Source organism: Lepidochelys kempii, chromosome 2 (genome assembly GCF_965140265.1).
Source record: "Lepidochelys kempii isolate rLepKem1 chromosome 2, rLepKem1.hap2, whole genome shotgun sequence".
Taxonomy (NCBI): Eukaryota; Metazoa; Chordata; order Testudines; family Cheloniidae; genus Lepidochelys; species Lepidochelys kempii.
This window is the reverse complement of record NC_133257.1, coordinates 49,709,181-49,724,810: the sequence shown is the minus strand read 5'-3', so window position 1 is coordinate 49,724,810 and position 15,630 is coordinate 49,709,181. Positions and strand designations below refer to the sequence as shown.

At 39.6% G+C, this 15,630-nt stretch overlaps 1 protein-coding gene across 6 annotated transcripts in view; it reads left to right on the top strand.

Moving 5' to 3' along the window:
* The window catches only part of LRRCC1 (leucine rich repeat and coiled-coil centrosomal protein 1), a 38,315-nt gene that overhangs the window by 11,188 nt on the left and 11,497 nt on the right, over positions 1-15,630 (top strand). For 3 of the 6 annotated variants that reach the window (XM_073330672.1, XM_073330673.1, XM_073330674.1), the window contains 7 exons: positions 338-540; positions 6,422-6,623; positions 7,230-7,378; positions 8,108-8,312; positions 10,894-11,033; positions 13,958-14,159; positions 14,585-14,770. In XM_073330672.1, coding sequence (XP_073186773.1) covers positions 338-540; positions 6,422-6,623; positions 7,230-7,378; positions 8,108-8,312; positions 10,894-11,033; positions 13,958-14,159; positions 14,585-14,770 — 1,287 coding nt within the window. Of the gene's footprint in view, positions 1-337; positions 541-5,599; positions 5,754-6,421; positions 6,624-7,229; positions 7,379-8,107; positions 8,313-10,893; positions 11,034-13,957; positions 14,160-14,584; positions 14,771-15,630 lie in introns of those variants that run through there. The other 3 variants (XM_073330677.1, XM_073330675.1, XM_073330676.1) reach the window with 3 other exon arrangements.

Below are 15,630 nucleotides of genomic sequence, written 5' to 3'. Positions count from 1 at the left end.
TCCTAGTGAAAAAGTTTTTCCTAATATCCAACCTAAACCTCCCCCACTGCAACTTGAGACCATTACTCCTTCTTCTATCATCTGCTATCACTGAGAACAGTCTAGATCCAGCCTCTTTGGAACCCCCTTTCAGGTAGTTGAAAGCAGCTATCAAATCCCCTCACCCCCCCCCCCATTCTTCTCTTCTGCAGACTAAATAATCCCAGTTCCCTCAAACAGTAAATCTATTTCTATCAAAACCCTAATCCTTCAAAGTAGATTTGAAAAAAACACTTAAGTAATTTTTTATTTTTTATATTTTTTGGACTAACAACTTTTTACTTGTTTTTGTTCTTAGGTGTCTAATTGTTCAAGAACAGGCACTCCTTTGAAAGTTCTCAAAGCAAAGAGAGACACAGATCTGACTTCTGAGAGTGAGTGTGAAAGTGGAAAAGAGAATAACAGAAAGCTGGCTAAAAGAAGCAAGATCCCTAATTATCGTAAATCTACTTTGTCTACTAAGCACCATGCTAATCATCTGAAAGGCAACGTAACTGACAGGTACATTCAGATCGGACACCAAAATACCCAAAAGGTTTAAAAAGATTGAGTACTTACAAAATTTTAAGTTGAGCTCAACGAATTCAGGATTTGAGGTGATAAAGATGCATGATGCCTGTGGTGGTGATTTTTATAGCATTAATGAAGTTCCCAGTTCTTAGAAATTTAATTCATGTTCTCTTCATTGATTAGTGCAATGTTTCTTAAACTTCTGAAAGCTTTTCCTCAGCAGGAAAATACAATCAACCAGTTGTTGTGTTCTTCCTGTAATCCCATCATAGGGGTTGGGGTTTTTTTTTTGTTTTTTACTTTAGTTTTTTTTTTAACTCCATATTCTGCCTCTTTTTTTTCCTTAATATTAGCCTTTCATGCCTCCCACTTTGAGAAATGATGGGGTAGATTGGTGCAGATTTTAATTTAACTTTTTCTTTTCTTACATGCTTTGCATAGTGAATGGTTAATTAACAAAGTTGACATCTGAAACATCCTCACTAGCATCTGAGTTAACTCCATTTAAATGAACAGGACAGTTCATACCACATGCTGCTTTAGACTCCATGCAAACTGAAGCAGACATTGCTACACTGATGTACTTGTCATGTTTTTGAAGGTTCTCTCCATAACCAAGACAACTAAAGACTTTTTTTTTTAATGAAAGCTCAGACTCTGAAGAAACAAATGTAATCTGTCCATACATCCCTGGATAGTCCTTTGTGCTTCCCACAGAGGGTCATGTCCCATACTGTGGGAAGTATTGCATTAGTAGATGGCTGTGATGACAGACTGTATTGAACAGTTTTTCCCTCAATACATGCAGGTAGCTTCCCTTTAAAGTAAAACCCTGTGGACAGAGTGGTACTTAATGTGTTATGACAAATGTTATAGTATTTTGGTTCTACAGTGACCCCACATGAAGGCAAAGAACCTTCCTTTCAGTGCTGCCTTTGATCATGTCAATGTAGGTCAGACAGCATACTTTAGAAACTACTTGATTTTTACAGGAGGGCAATTTCTAACTATGCTAGGACATTCTCAAGATACTTGAAAATCACAGTGAAAATATAAGTTTGTTAAACAGATACAGAGGAGTGGTTCTCAGCTCGCGGGTCCCTTGCAGACCAATCAGCACACAGCTGCAGCCCATGTGACATCCTCAGGGTCATACAGGTGGTGTGTGTGTGTGTGTGTGTATACGTGTGTGTGTGTATATATATATATTTATTTTGTGGTTGCTGCTCGCATTACACATAGAGAGCTGTATATGTGGCCCACCATGGTAAATAGGTTGAGAACCACTGTTTAAGAGCATAAATATTCATTTACACTATACACATGTAAGACCTATCACACTATTACAGTATTTGGGTATTTCAACGAAGGATCCCAAAGCATTTTACAAACTAGGTCCTGATCCTGCAACTGTGTCCTCAGAGCCCCATTGAAATGAATGGGACTCTATGTGGATGCAGTTGTAAATTCGACACAAGTCGTGGATGAAACAATACTGTAGTGCTGTCACATCTGGGATAAAATACATTTCACAAAACCATTTTAGCACAGGAAATGAGAATATTTTATTTAGTTGAAACTAGGGGGAGCTGCAGATGGGCATAATTAGTCAAAATGTTCTGCTTACTGAGGCTACTCTTAAAGATCCTAATTTCCTTGGAAATAGGCTTGTAGACAAAGAACCAAACAACACGGATGTTCTTACTTTACTTGGTTTTAAGCACTGGAAAAAAGCTAATGTACATATATTTAGAAAGGTTAAACAGGTTGACCCAGATAACTTTAGGTTTGTTAATCTGACGCTGATCCCAAACAAAATGGGGGAAAGATTGGTATAGGTTGCAGTCAGTTTTAAGAAAAAAAAAAAATGTTGGTTGATATGGCCTTATGCAGACTAGGTCTTGTCTAATTTGACAGCATTTTTTTATAAGTTTACAAGCTTGATAAGGGTAACTGCTGACAAACTATGTGAAAGATTTAATTTTAGTATTGTGCAACATTCTGATGGGGGTGGTGGGGTGGAAATTGGCACAGCTGGCCTAATTGAAAGCTCAAAAAGAAACTAAGGCCATGTCTTCACTACGGAGCTAAATCAGCACTGCTGCAGTCGATGCGTGGCATCAATTTAGCAGATCTGGTGAAGACCCGCTAAATCGATTGGAGAGCACTCTCCCATCAATTTCTGTATGCCCCCTCCCCTAAAAGACTAAGGTAGGTCAGCAGGACTGTGTCTCCCATCGACACAGCACAGTGTAGATACCGTGGTAAGTGGATCTAGCTAGTTCAGTTATGTTGTGTTTACGTAACTGAAGTAGTGTAACTTAGATCAATTTGCCACAGTAGTCTAGATCCGGTTTAAGGGGTGAGGGCAGTGGTGAGCTGGAGCCAGTTAGCACCGGTTCACGCGAACCGGTTGTTGGTAAAAATTGTTACAGCTCCCTGAGCTCCCGGCCAGGGAGGCTCCCCCGGCCCCTCCTCTGCCGTCCCCCCTCTCGCAGAGCCTCAGTGTGCCGTGCCACGCCACCGGCGCCAGCGCTCTGGACTGCTCCTGGGCAGCTCTGCAGCTCATGCCGCTTTGAGCAGCATGGTAAGGGGGTGGGGCGGTGAGCTCCAGCGGGCCGTGCGGCATCCATACACGCTGCCCTGAGCAGCATGGTAAGGGAGCCGGGCCAGGGCTGGGAGGAGGGGTCGGATAAGGGGCAGAGAGCAGTTGTAGGGGGTGGTGGTTCTGGGGGAGTGGTCAAGGGATGGGTAGGTGTGGGAGTTCCAGGGGGGGTCTGTCGGGCAGGACTGGTGCAACGACTAGGCAGCGGCCTAGGGCACCAAGTGGTGGGGAGCACCAAAAAGCGGTGCCCCAAAAATTTTTTTTAAACAGCGGAGCACAAGGCTGCCACTGCTCCCCGTCTCCTGGCTCCAGAGGGGCTGCCCGTGGCACAGCCAGTCCCTCCACCCGGGGGAGCAGCCAGCAGTGGAGCAGGGAAGGGGAGGGTCTAGCACTAGCAGTTGCGTCGTCTTCCCCGTGCTGTGGGCCGAGCTGAGCTCCCCGTTGCCCCTGGGGCTCTCAGCAGCAGCCACCCCCGCTGAGAGCCCCAGGAGCAGTGGGGAGCCCAGCTTGGGTGTGCGGGGGCTGGCTGCCTGCGCTGCTGCTGAGAGCCCCGGGGAGCCCAGCTTGGGCTCAGGGGGGCTGGTTGCCTGCGCCACTGCTGAGAGCTCCAGGGGCGGTGGGGAGCCCAGCTCAGCCCGCAGCGCTGGGAAGAAGGCACAGCTGCGCTCTGCTCTTCGGGCGGAGAAGCTGGGTGTCTACTCCGCCTGAAAGGTACCTAGCCAGGCCACGGGGAGCTGCAGGGGCCCACGGAGCGCTGGGGGGTGGGCAGGTCCTGTCCCTGGCCTGGGGAATGGTGTATGTGGGAGAAACCCGGGCACCCCTCCCCCAACCAGTGCCACCCCTTCAACACCCACTGACCAGCTACTTCTCCCCTATGTACCCACCACCCCAACAACCTACCCCGTCCTGCCACTTTTGCCTCTGGGCAACCTCCACCCGGCAAACCCCCCCCCCCCCCCCCCCCAAGCCAGCCACGGTCACCCTCACCCCTGCATCAACCTCGGGACCACCCCGCCTCCCATCTCCCTCCTGCCCACTCCTCCCTTGTGCAAACCCCGCCCACCCACCCCCACCCCGCAATAACCCCAGGCACATACACACCCCTGCCTGCCAGCCAGCCCCTTGTAACAACCCCCTCCTGCCTACTTCTCCCTTGTGCCACTCCCTCCTTGCCACTGCATCCCTGCAACAAGCCCCTTTTTCTCTGTGCAATCTCTTCCCTGCCACTACACCCTCCCACCCCCTCTACCTCTTGGCACATCCCTTATATCAGAACTTTTTATAGGGAACCGGTTGTTAAGATTTTGGCAGCTCATCACTGGGTGAGGGGATCATCCAGTGGATGTGTTTCTAGCGAGGTCCCCCACAGATTTGTTTCTTGGTCCAGTGTGATTTATTATCTTTTTCAATTATATGAAAGAAAATATAAAATCATTGCTGGTTAAATTTGCAGATGATGCAAAAATTGGTCCTTGTCATTTACTACTCACTAATTTAGTTATACAGAGCAACCTATATGGTCTGGTTCATATGAACAACCTGTTTTAACTTAGCCAAATGCATGACCTTGCATTTGGAAACAAAGAATGTAGGTCAAACTTTTGGGATTTTATTGTGGAAAGCAGAGACTTCGCTAAGGACTGCAAGTTCAGGTCAGTTAACCATTTTCTAGTAAAAGATTAAATAGCACAAGTTTATGACTTCACATGGAAATAGTTGGCTGTTAGTATTTGTTTCTCTTGTATTTACCCCTTTCCTATCATTCATACATCTTTTTTTTTAAAGAGAATGTATTCTTTTCTTATGTTAAGGTATTTGTATACCCACATCTTGGAAATGAAATTGGTTATTGATTCATCTGTGGCTTATGAATAATATAACTTCCACAGTTAGTTGTTCTTTGGATTTCACTAAGGATCAGTAAATTTTCATTTTGGAGCCCAAGAATAGATTATTTCAAAACTGTTTCCAGAATCTTGACTCCTCAAAAGGTCACAGAGAACCTAATCAATATTCTATAATAGATAAAATGTCAGCAATTGAGTTATGTACCGAGCATCCAGGTAGACTGCTTATATGTTAATATATGTGTACTTACATTTATTTACACTTTGTGGTCCTTAGTTTTTCTTTATCATCACACATTTAAATCCTATGTTTTTGCTTTTTCTCTCCTGCCCAAGGAAGGAGATGTGTTTTGTTTTTGTTTTTCAAACAAATCGAAGAAACCCACATGCTGCTGTGTCAAAATCTTTCCTTGGATCACTGTACAAACTAAAAATGTGGATTTTTTTCCAACTTGACCTCCTCCTTATTTTCATGAATGAAGAAACAAATTATTAGATTCATTCATGTAATCCTTTTATGTAGGGCACCATTCACTTTTTCTGTCTCTGTTCTTGCTGATTACTTGTCTTTCTCTTCCTTGCCTCTTGAGCATCCGCATTTAGGACCAGGACCACTGTGAATCCCAAAAGATACATGTATCCGCTGCTTGAACTGGATTTGACCCAAACATCCTCCTCTACACCTTTATGGAATGGAAGGCTACTGTGCTGCTACAATGGTCTTTGCCCAGTTGTTCAGTCTTCAACCATGAGTGAATGCTCTTTCCACTTTTAGTGGCTGTATTGAAGCACCTGTCTGAGAGTATGTCCACACCTCAAGCTCAGGGTGTAATTCTCAGCCTGAGGAGATTCACTCATGCTAGCTCTGATTGAGCTAGCATACTAAAAGTTGAATGTAGTAGGAGCAGGGGGAGGGTCCAGCTGCCCTGAGTTTGTGCCATCTTGGATAATAACTACCTTTTTGTGTCTGATCACGATACCTGATGGCTGTACTTGCCGGTTTTTTAATTATACCTTAGTGTCCTTTACATACTAACTGTGGGATATAAAAAGTGAGATTTAGAATGTAGTTAATACCAATGGTCTGACCTTAAAATCAAACCTCTGAAATTCTCTTACTACATTTAGATTGACAGTGTCTGTAGACCACCATTAAATGGCTTTCAAAATAACATATCCATGAGTACTGCATATTTTTACAGTTAACCTTCTAATTATAATTGTTAATTCCCATTCTGTTTACAACTTGTTCTCCTAAATTTAGATGTGCATTTCAGTATAGTTGACTCTTCCAGCTTCTAATATTGGCAGATGTTGTCTTGTGATATAGGCGCTTCTGACACTTGATGTCATTAGTGTGTAAAGAGACATTTAACTTTCTACACTTCTTAAGTACATTAACTTTTTTCTACTACTGCAGGAGAGAGGAGCAGAATTTCTTAAAGCCGAAGTGTCTGCATTCTCAAATGAAAGAGAACTCTTCTTTTGTAAATTCAGCTTCAGAAACACCAGACTTGGAAGTGGTGGGAAAATCAGCCAAGAAATTGATGGGAAGACCAAAGAGTCAAATAAGAAAAACAGAAGACCTGAATTCAAGTACTGCAGAGGAATCTACTTACAGGGTATGTTTTTACTTGCAATATAGTAAATTAGAAAAATGTAATCTTCACCTGCAATAGAGCAAGTGTGAATACAGAGGCTGTCCAAGGAAAATTCTAAAATGAGTTGTGAGTAGGATCATTTTGCTAAACTGTTTTGTAAAAGTAGTGAAGTCTTTTAATAATAAAAAAAATTAAAACAAACTTTTTAACAACATATTACTATGTGTTTTGTGTTGTAATAAATTGTTAATGGTCACCTCTGCCAGAAAAGACGTCTTCTACAAATTTATGCTCTGCCAACATAAATCCTTCTACAAATAAGTAGAAAACAATAAAAAGCAAAGCTGTAATGATATAACCCTCCTATATAAGTCAGTTGGCTGAGCCAGTGATTCTGTTAAGCTTTCCTACCTCAAGCAGGTGAATGCAACTCCTCTGGCTGGCTAGACTAGATGGTTACTGTGTTCTATTTACCCAATATTCTTTTGCCTACTCTGGTCTTCCATCAGTTTCCTAAAAGTACAAACAATTTTATAAGAGCTATTAACCTAATTTAAGCAGAAGAGCCAATCATTTTATAAAACTTGAAGGTTTCAGAATATGGGTTTTTAATATATTTTTGTTCAGGTATTAGTTCAAGAACTGGATCAGGAGAAAGAGAAGAGGTGGAAAGCTGAACAAGCCAAAAAAAAACTCGGAGAATATGTCAAAGAACTACAGAAACAATCAAAAGAAGAAAAGGATATTCAGAGTATGGCTGTGTACGCTACAGACAGGTAAAGGAAAAAGATGCTTAAACCAAGGCACACTGCTTATGTGGCTTAGAGAAATGAGGAAAGAGTTAAGCAGTAAATTTTCAAAATAATATATGTACATAGGGAAGTAATACCAGGACTTCAGTTGGTTTGGTTTACAGTGAAATCCCCTCTTTGAAAGTGTGTTCCTCAGTCTTTTCTGTCCTCCAAATGGACAAAGTGGCCTATCTAATGAGTTATATGCATTTAGTTCTCTTTCCTCCTTGTGCCAGTCCTGAATGAAAGAAAACACCCAGCCATTTCAAAGTAAACAGTTGTTAACATCTAGACTAGCATAGGTCATCTCATCAAAAAGCCCCAGGGGCCACAGACATGTGTTGGCCCTCACTGCTCCTGGAAGGGGCCAGCTTAGGCAGGGAGCCTGCTTTAGCCTTGCTGCACCTGCCACCAAAAGGGAGCCACTGGAGGTATGTGCCCCCTCCAGGAGCCAGCACCCCATACCCACTCCTGCACCCCAACCCTCTGCCCCAGGCTCAGCCCAGAGCCCACACCCGCTCCCAAACCTCTGCCCCATGAAAGTGAGTGAGGGTGGAGGGAAATGGGGCGGGGCTTTGGGGAAGGGGCGGGGTAGATCCTGGGTTGCCCTTAGATTCAAAAAGTGATCTTGGCCATAAAAAAAGGTTGGAGACCACTGTTTTAGTAAATATAATTAAGAGGGGAATGTACTTATGTTATTGCACTAACGTTTAGGTTAAAGGAACTGATTTTGAGAGAGAGAAATACAAAAACAGGACTGCAAGCTGATATCCAGCAATTGAAGGATGAAACTGAAAGACTTACCAATGAGTTAAATCAAGCAAGAAATAAAGAGGAAGATCAACGAAAGGCTCTACAAACTTTAGAAGAAACGTTATCCAAGATGGAGACACAAAGAGTACAGGAACAAGCAACAGGGGTATATATTTAGCATTGGTTGCCTATAATAATGGGATGGCATCTAATAAGCACATAAAAATACTAAAGAGCCCCTAAAAATGTCAAAGCCTCAATTTCTGTTTTTAAATTGTAGTTTTTACTGTGAAAATAAATCTTTGATTAAATATGCATTTTTAATTACTGTTCTTTCAAATTTAAAGAATGGGCAGGCAATAAAGTATTAAATGTATATTATAAAAAAATGGGTAAGGGTCAATCACTTTTTGATTCAATGTTTTTTTTTCAACAGTATATATTAATGAAAAGAGGCTTGTAAATAACCTAAAAATATGTATTCTTTAAATTGATAATACAGGCCTTAACAATCCTACCAAAGAACTTAAATTTTTTTTGCAATTATCTTGTGTCTGTTTGACTGAAGAAATTAATTGTATGCCTGTAAGTTTATACAGAACAAAATAATAATAAGCAGTAGTGTATTAGATGCTTTTTGATTCTTAAAGTGAAAAAGCATGGTGATACTATGACCAAAAGAGGCACTGGATTTTTTTTTTTTTGGCTTTTATATAGCACAAAGAGCAGATACTAGACTCGTTCATCAAATTATTTTACAAGTAGTCTAGGATTACTGAGAGTTTGGAAATGATCTCCAAATCCAAAGCATGTATCCTGCCTTTCACTTAGGAAGGGAAAGAACTAAATCCAGTCATACTCTTCCAAATGTACAGGTTTGGAGGTTGTTCTTGTTTTAGAAAGGTAATTATTTAGTGGTGCATAAAGCCCCTGATTTCTTTAGTGGTGGGGAAGATCCTGGAATAAATCCCTTACCATCGGGTAGCAGTGACATCATCTTTTTACCTACAAAAAGAACCGTTTATTAGGTGAATACCTATCTACTGTTTGGGTCTTTAGAGTTTTATTGACCTGTATTGTTGAATATTATAGATTTTCAGATAATAGACAGGATTACTTTGAAACTAAATTTTTCTTCTCAACAGTTCAGCTGTATTATTACTGTGCTTTGTCTTTCAGTTCAAATAATAGATATTTTCTAGAATATTTATCAAGTTCTTTTCCTAAATGCAGTGCAGAGTTGGCTTGATTTTTGAGGTTAACATGATGGTTGAGAACTTCACTATTCAGGAACTAATACCAAAGTAATACCTTTACCAGTGATTAGTTATTTGTTTGTTCTATTAATATGAACACAAGATATTTGTGACCTATTGTAAATCTAATTTTTGTACTTTCATTGTATGGCTAATTTTCATCTCAAAGTGTATATCCCCATTGTAGAGTCTTTATCAAGGCTTTCTGTGAAAAGTCACCAGGTTTAATGAACATTAAAAAATCAACAACAAAACTTGATTGTGCCCCATTTCATCCCCAGTAACAATGGGAATAAATAGATTGTTAGACATGACTCATGGGGAAGCATGTCCTAAAATGAAGAACTAGAAAAAATGCTTTTATTGTGGAGAATAAATAGATCCACAGAACTTGATTAGCCTGAACGACTTGGTCTTTAGACACCCTCCTAGGTAACTTTAGAACTTATTGCCAATGAAAATTAAACCTTGACTGAGATACTTCTGTACCTTATTATTTTTTCCCTCCCCTCTTCCCTCCTCCCCCCCCAAGTGTTCATGCAGGAGATGATGTCCCATTGAAAATGCAGGGCTTTTATACATTGACACAGGGCATCAGGTATTGAGATTACCTCCCTCAAAACTATACCATCTCAAATTGCTTACTTGCAATATCACAGATGTCTTTTGACCTTCTGATTTGATACGATAATCCAATATCAATTGGGAAGATAGTGAAATAACTGCAGAGAAAACTGCTCGCTATTTTGCTTTTCTGAGATCAGGAAACTAAACAGCTTGTTTTTGTTTCCCTTCCATCTCTACCCTTTAAATCAGTAATGCTTTAATAATTGTTCCTTTAGAATGATACTCAGAGAAAGTGCTTTGTCTGTTAATCAACTTAACAGCTTTACATTACAGTTATTCTCGTGCTTTTTCTCTCTCTGGCCTAATGACTCTTGACTTACTCATCCACAGTGAAATATAGTTGCTTTTTGGTGACAATAACTCAAAATCAGTAATCTACAGACTTTATTGGTCCAAAGTATAGACTGCACCAAGTATTCTAAAGATTAAGTGGCATTGCTTCACCAAAGTTCTGTCTGAAATTGTGACTTTATAATTGAGGTAAATAAGTCTTTCAAGGTACTTATATTTTTTTAAATCTGTAAATTGGTAAATATCCCTTGGCTTTTATAAAGTGCCAAAAACCCTTTGAAGATTTTCAGTTAGCATTGTTACATTTGATATGGGGTATACTACATTGTTGCAAATTTCGCTGCATATTCAATATTTCTTGGAGAAGTTGTGTTCTGTATTAGACTGGTAAGGTGACAAAAACTGTGGCCTTTTATGAAAATACCTTAAGTCATGGTGTTTGCCACAGAAATAATAGCCCTGATAAACACACTGCTTTAATAAGACCGTTGTTGTTTTTTATCCTAATTGAAAGCTTTAGGAAGAGGCAGCAGTTTTACGACTTGTTCTACTGATTTTATAAATTTTATACAGATGAAGCGGATTCAAGAGGCAGAACTTAAAGCTTCAGCAACTGAGAGAGAAGTACAGTTACTTCGAGTATCTCTTCGACAACAGAAAGAGAAGGTGCAACAACTACATGAGCTTCTCCTGTTAAAAGAGCAAGAGCACAGGTTTGTTTCTTTACCATAATCCAGAGAGGGTATGTTAATACTGCAGAACCTAGAAAAGCTTTGCTTGTTTGGGGATGTTCTGCTATGGTTAGAATCTAAGCCAATTTATTTGAAAATTATGTTTTGAGAAGTCCTATCCTGTTTGTCTGCCCTTTTGTTAAAATGGCAGATTTGGAGGTTTTGGGGAGGATAGCAGAAGAGGTTACTTCCATTCTCTCCTCTCATCAGCTCCATAGTAGGTGCTGAGAAGGAAATACTGGGCAGCAACTTTCCCTCATCTGAGACTTCCATGCAGATAAACGTATTCCGCAAATCTTTCTTTGATTTGTTTTTCATCAATGACTTACATTGTTCAAAACTGTCAAAGACTTGAATGAAAGATACCTTATATTCGTTCCTGGATAAAAGCATTTCATACAAAATTCACTTTTTCATACAAAATTTCTTTGCATTAACTTTCAGTGTTTTACAGTATGAAAGATAAACAAGTCCTACAGCATCTATTCAAGCTGAATCCTAGCAGATTAGTCCTTTTGTCCGTGATCGCAGTTGTGCTGACCTTGCGGGAAAACAGGTTTTAACACATGTGCAGTTTGGATAGCTCAGTACAGCAAACAAGACAAATTATGTGCAAGTAGTTCTGATTTTTATACTGGTCTTGATTTGTGTTTGTTTAAACTTTTGCTGAATAGCATAGTCTTAAAATGGCTTTCAGAGGGATAGCAGTCATATAATCTTATTCCAGCATACTTCAGTAAAATACAAACAATATAGTGCAGGACTCTCAGTGGAAATGAGTTTAATGTTGTCATATGCTATCAGAGTTTCAATTTGTTCTATCCTAGCAGAATTTCTAAGGCTAAGAACATTTTCATTTCTTATTTTAAGAACATTAAAGTAGTGGACTAATATTCCTAATTTGTGTCTTCCTAAAAATGTCTTATTTACATCCCCATTGCATACTTTACACACACTTTTTTTTCTTCTCCTTTCTATTGCTATTTTTAACAGAATTATGGATTATATGTATTCGAGGACAAATTCAGAGGTTCTGTACGTTTTTATACAGTAACTCCTCACTTAACCTGGATGACATTAACGTTTTGTTGTTAAATCGCTGATGTATTAGAGAATATACTCATTTAAAGTTGCACAATGTTTGCTGCTAATGTTGTTTGATTGTGGGGGCTTGGAACCAGGGTGGGTCAGCAGCCCCCCTCCCCCATCAGCTCACCTCCATCACCACCACCCAGCACTTCCCGCAGATGAGCAACTCCCCCAGTCCTTTCCACGCTTTCTGCCCTTAGCAATCAGCTGTTCCATGGTGCTTAGGAGGCTCCAGGAGGGAAGGGGGAGGGGCAAGGATGCAGCACGCAGCCTCCTTCCTCCCCTCCAGAGCCTCCTGAATGCCCTGAAACAGCTGATTTCTGCAGGCGGGAGGAGCAGGGAGGCTGCGTGCTGCATCTTTGCTCCTCTTCCCTACCCTCCCAGTGCCTCCTGAATGCCGCAAAACAGCTGTTCCACAACATTCAGGAGGCAGGGAAGAGGAGTGAGGACATGGTGCACTTGGGAGGGTGGAGCAGGGGTGGGGTGAGGGCGGGCCTGGGCGGAACGAGGGATTGAACACCCCCCGGCACTTTGGAAAGAACAGCAAGAGGAGCAGCCAGATCTACCCTCTGACACCACTACCTCAACCAAGCTTCACAATCATAATTGCTGAGTACAGTATTAAATTTTGTTTTAAATTATTTAAAACCTACACTGCATATGTATAGAATGTCTTTTGTCTGGTGAAAAAAAATTTCCCTGGAACCTAATCTCCCCCATTTACATTAATTCTTATGAGGAAACTGGATTAATTTAACATAGTTTCACTTAAAGTTGTATTTTTCAAGACCACAACTACAGCGTTAAGCGAGGAGTTACACAATATAGTAAGTGCAGATGAGGGTGTGGGTTTGTAGTGGGAAAAGCAACCCACAGAATGGTGTAAATATGAGAGGTCTGAATTTTTGAGGATATTTTGACTATTTATTTGCCAGTGACCAAAAGTCTCAGTCTTCTGAAACTTTTTGCAAAGTAAGTCTCTCCAAATTTTTGGACCCTTTTTTGCACAAAACTGTAGAACCCACCAGTTTCTAAACTCAGGTATGTAAATATCCCCCTCATTTGAACTACAATAGATTTTCTTAAATCTATTAGTCTTAGATTTCCACTCAACTGAAAATAAAAACACCAAAACAGGGCTGTTGGTTTTCAGCAGTGTCAACATAATGCCCTTTGAAGGTGAGGGGGAGAGAGACTAAATAATAATAATAATGTATTCCTTGCCACGGCACCATAGTGCAAAACCTTAACATTGGCCCCAGCAACCTCAAGAAGCACATCTGGTAGGCATCCTTGCACTGGTGAAATCTGTGGTGTGATGTTTTCCCACAAAAAAATACTAGGTCGGGGTTAAGATTTTGCACATTAATGCGATGGTGAGGAGTCTGCGGTATGTTTTTGTGTTACTATAGAAGTAGGAAATGTGAGGGGTGTGGGACTTATTTATAATTGGATGAATGTCTGTCAGTGAATATGTAGTGTGAGAATGAAGGTATGTTAACTGATGCTTGCTGCTAAGGGTTCTGATGGGTGTTTCCCTTTAGTGAAAAACCAGTTATGGTCACTAAATAGTTTTCGTTTTCCTTCTTTGTTGGAATTATACAGTTATACTGAAGTATAAAACATGGATTATCTACCCACTGTTCTCCTTGACCCTCAAAAAAGTATCTCATGAAGAGCAATGATGTAAATACATGGTTCCTATCTTGTTCTTCTTATTATAGTGTTTTAAATTTTTTTTTAAAATAAACCTAGTGATATAGTATCGAAAGATACTGCAATTCTGAGTTTAATGTACATGTGATTGGTAACTCCAGGAGAGAACTTGAAACGCGAGTTGCTTTGAATGGATCTGAATTCCAAGATGCCTTGTCAAAAGAAATTGCTAAAGAACAACAACGGCATGAAGAACGCGTTAGAGAATTTCAGGAGAAAATTAGTATGTTAAACCAGCAGTATATGGAGTTAGAAAATGAATTTCGTATTGCTTTAACTATTGAAGCCAAAAGGTTTAAAGAGGTAAGATTAAGACAGTATCTTGAAAAATGTGTGGAGTCGAGGAGGTTGTCAAATTCTGTGCTTGTATTTAAAAACAACCAAAAAAAAAAAAACCCCAAACTTTTTTTTCTCTCCTTGTTCGTTAATCAAAAATGACAATTTTAAGTGTTAAAGTAACAGCTGGTTTTAAATTAATTTAATTCTTTTGTTGAGATCCAATTTAATCTTTTGAGATACTATTTGAAATGTTTTTCATTTGGTTTGACTGAATAAGTTCTGTGCATTCATAATTTAACAAATAACTTCAGGTGATATAAAATACCTTTGGAATGGATGGAATTAATCTCACTTCCATTATTTCAAATTACCAGATTGTATTTTCACTCTACCCTACACACACAGATTTGGAAAGCTAATCTTTTTATTAACCTGTTTTTATCGTACAGGTTAAGGACGGTTTTGAAAATGTTACTGCTGAGTTAGCAGAACATAAGTGTACCCTTTTTCAATCTCAGCAAAAGGAAAAGCAGTCAGCAGCTCTGATTCAAGAGCTAACATCTATGGTGAAAGAACAGAAAGTAAGAATTACAGAGGTAGTGAAGTCAAAACAAGAAACAACAGCAAATCTAAAGGTAAATGTTTTGAAGCCTTTTTTTAAAATTATACAGCACTTTAGACAAGAAGTTGCAGCATTAACAATACTCAGTATATTTCAGCTTAAAGTTAACATTGTTTATTTCCTGATCCCATTTTTAGCCAATGTTAATATTGACAGTAATCTCAATTCTCACATCTTATCACTCACTCAGACTTCTCAGATGCACAATATAGCCAAATACACACTCATGCAATTCCTCACAATTGCACTCCTGTTTTGTGGTGATAGCAAGTTGTACATGATAGTAACTACTTGAAACTGAGATTCAGAGAGTATTTAATACTGTGAACTTTTGTAAACTCAGAAATGACAATATTTAACTGCAGAACAGTTATTTTCAAATGATTTGTACATGAATTAACTTACAGTACTTAGGAAGTACTGTACAAAGTACTGTTACTGGGATTTATATCATTAGCATTATTACAGTGATTTAGATGATGATATAATAGTGACTACCTATAATTTGCATTAGCTGCTGTGCAGCACACTTTCTGAAGATATTATCTACAATATTATAATAATTACAAATAGCCATTAAAATATTAGGAACATCATCACATTTAACAAATTTTCTAGCTGTTAAATAAGTCCAGCAATCATGGACTTGTAGCTTTTTCCAAGAGGCCGGGGAAAGGTATGCATAGCTTTAGAGATTGCAAATTACTTTTTTAATGTCAAGTCAGCTTTCAAAAAGAAAATAAATTTTCAAGAGCATAACGTTCAATGTATTATGCCAAATGGAATCTCTGTCAGAGAATAACTGTTGGAAATTTTGATTATTCCTTGAAACTATTTTTAAAAGTATAAAATATCCTTTTTAAAAAAAGCCTA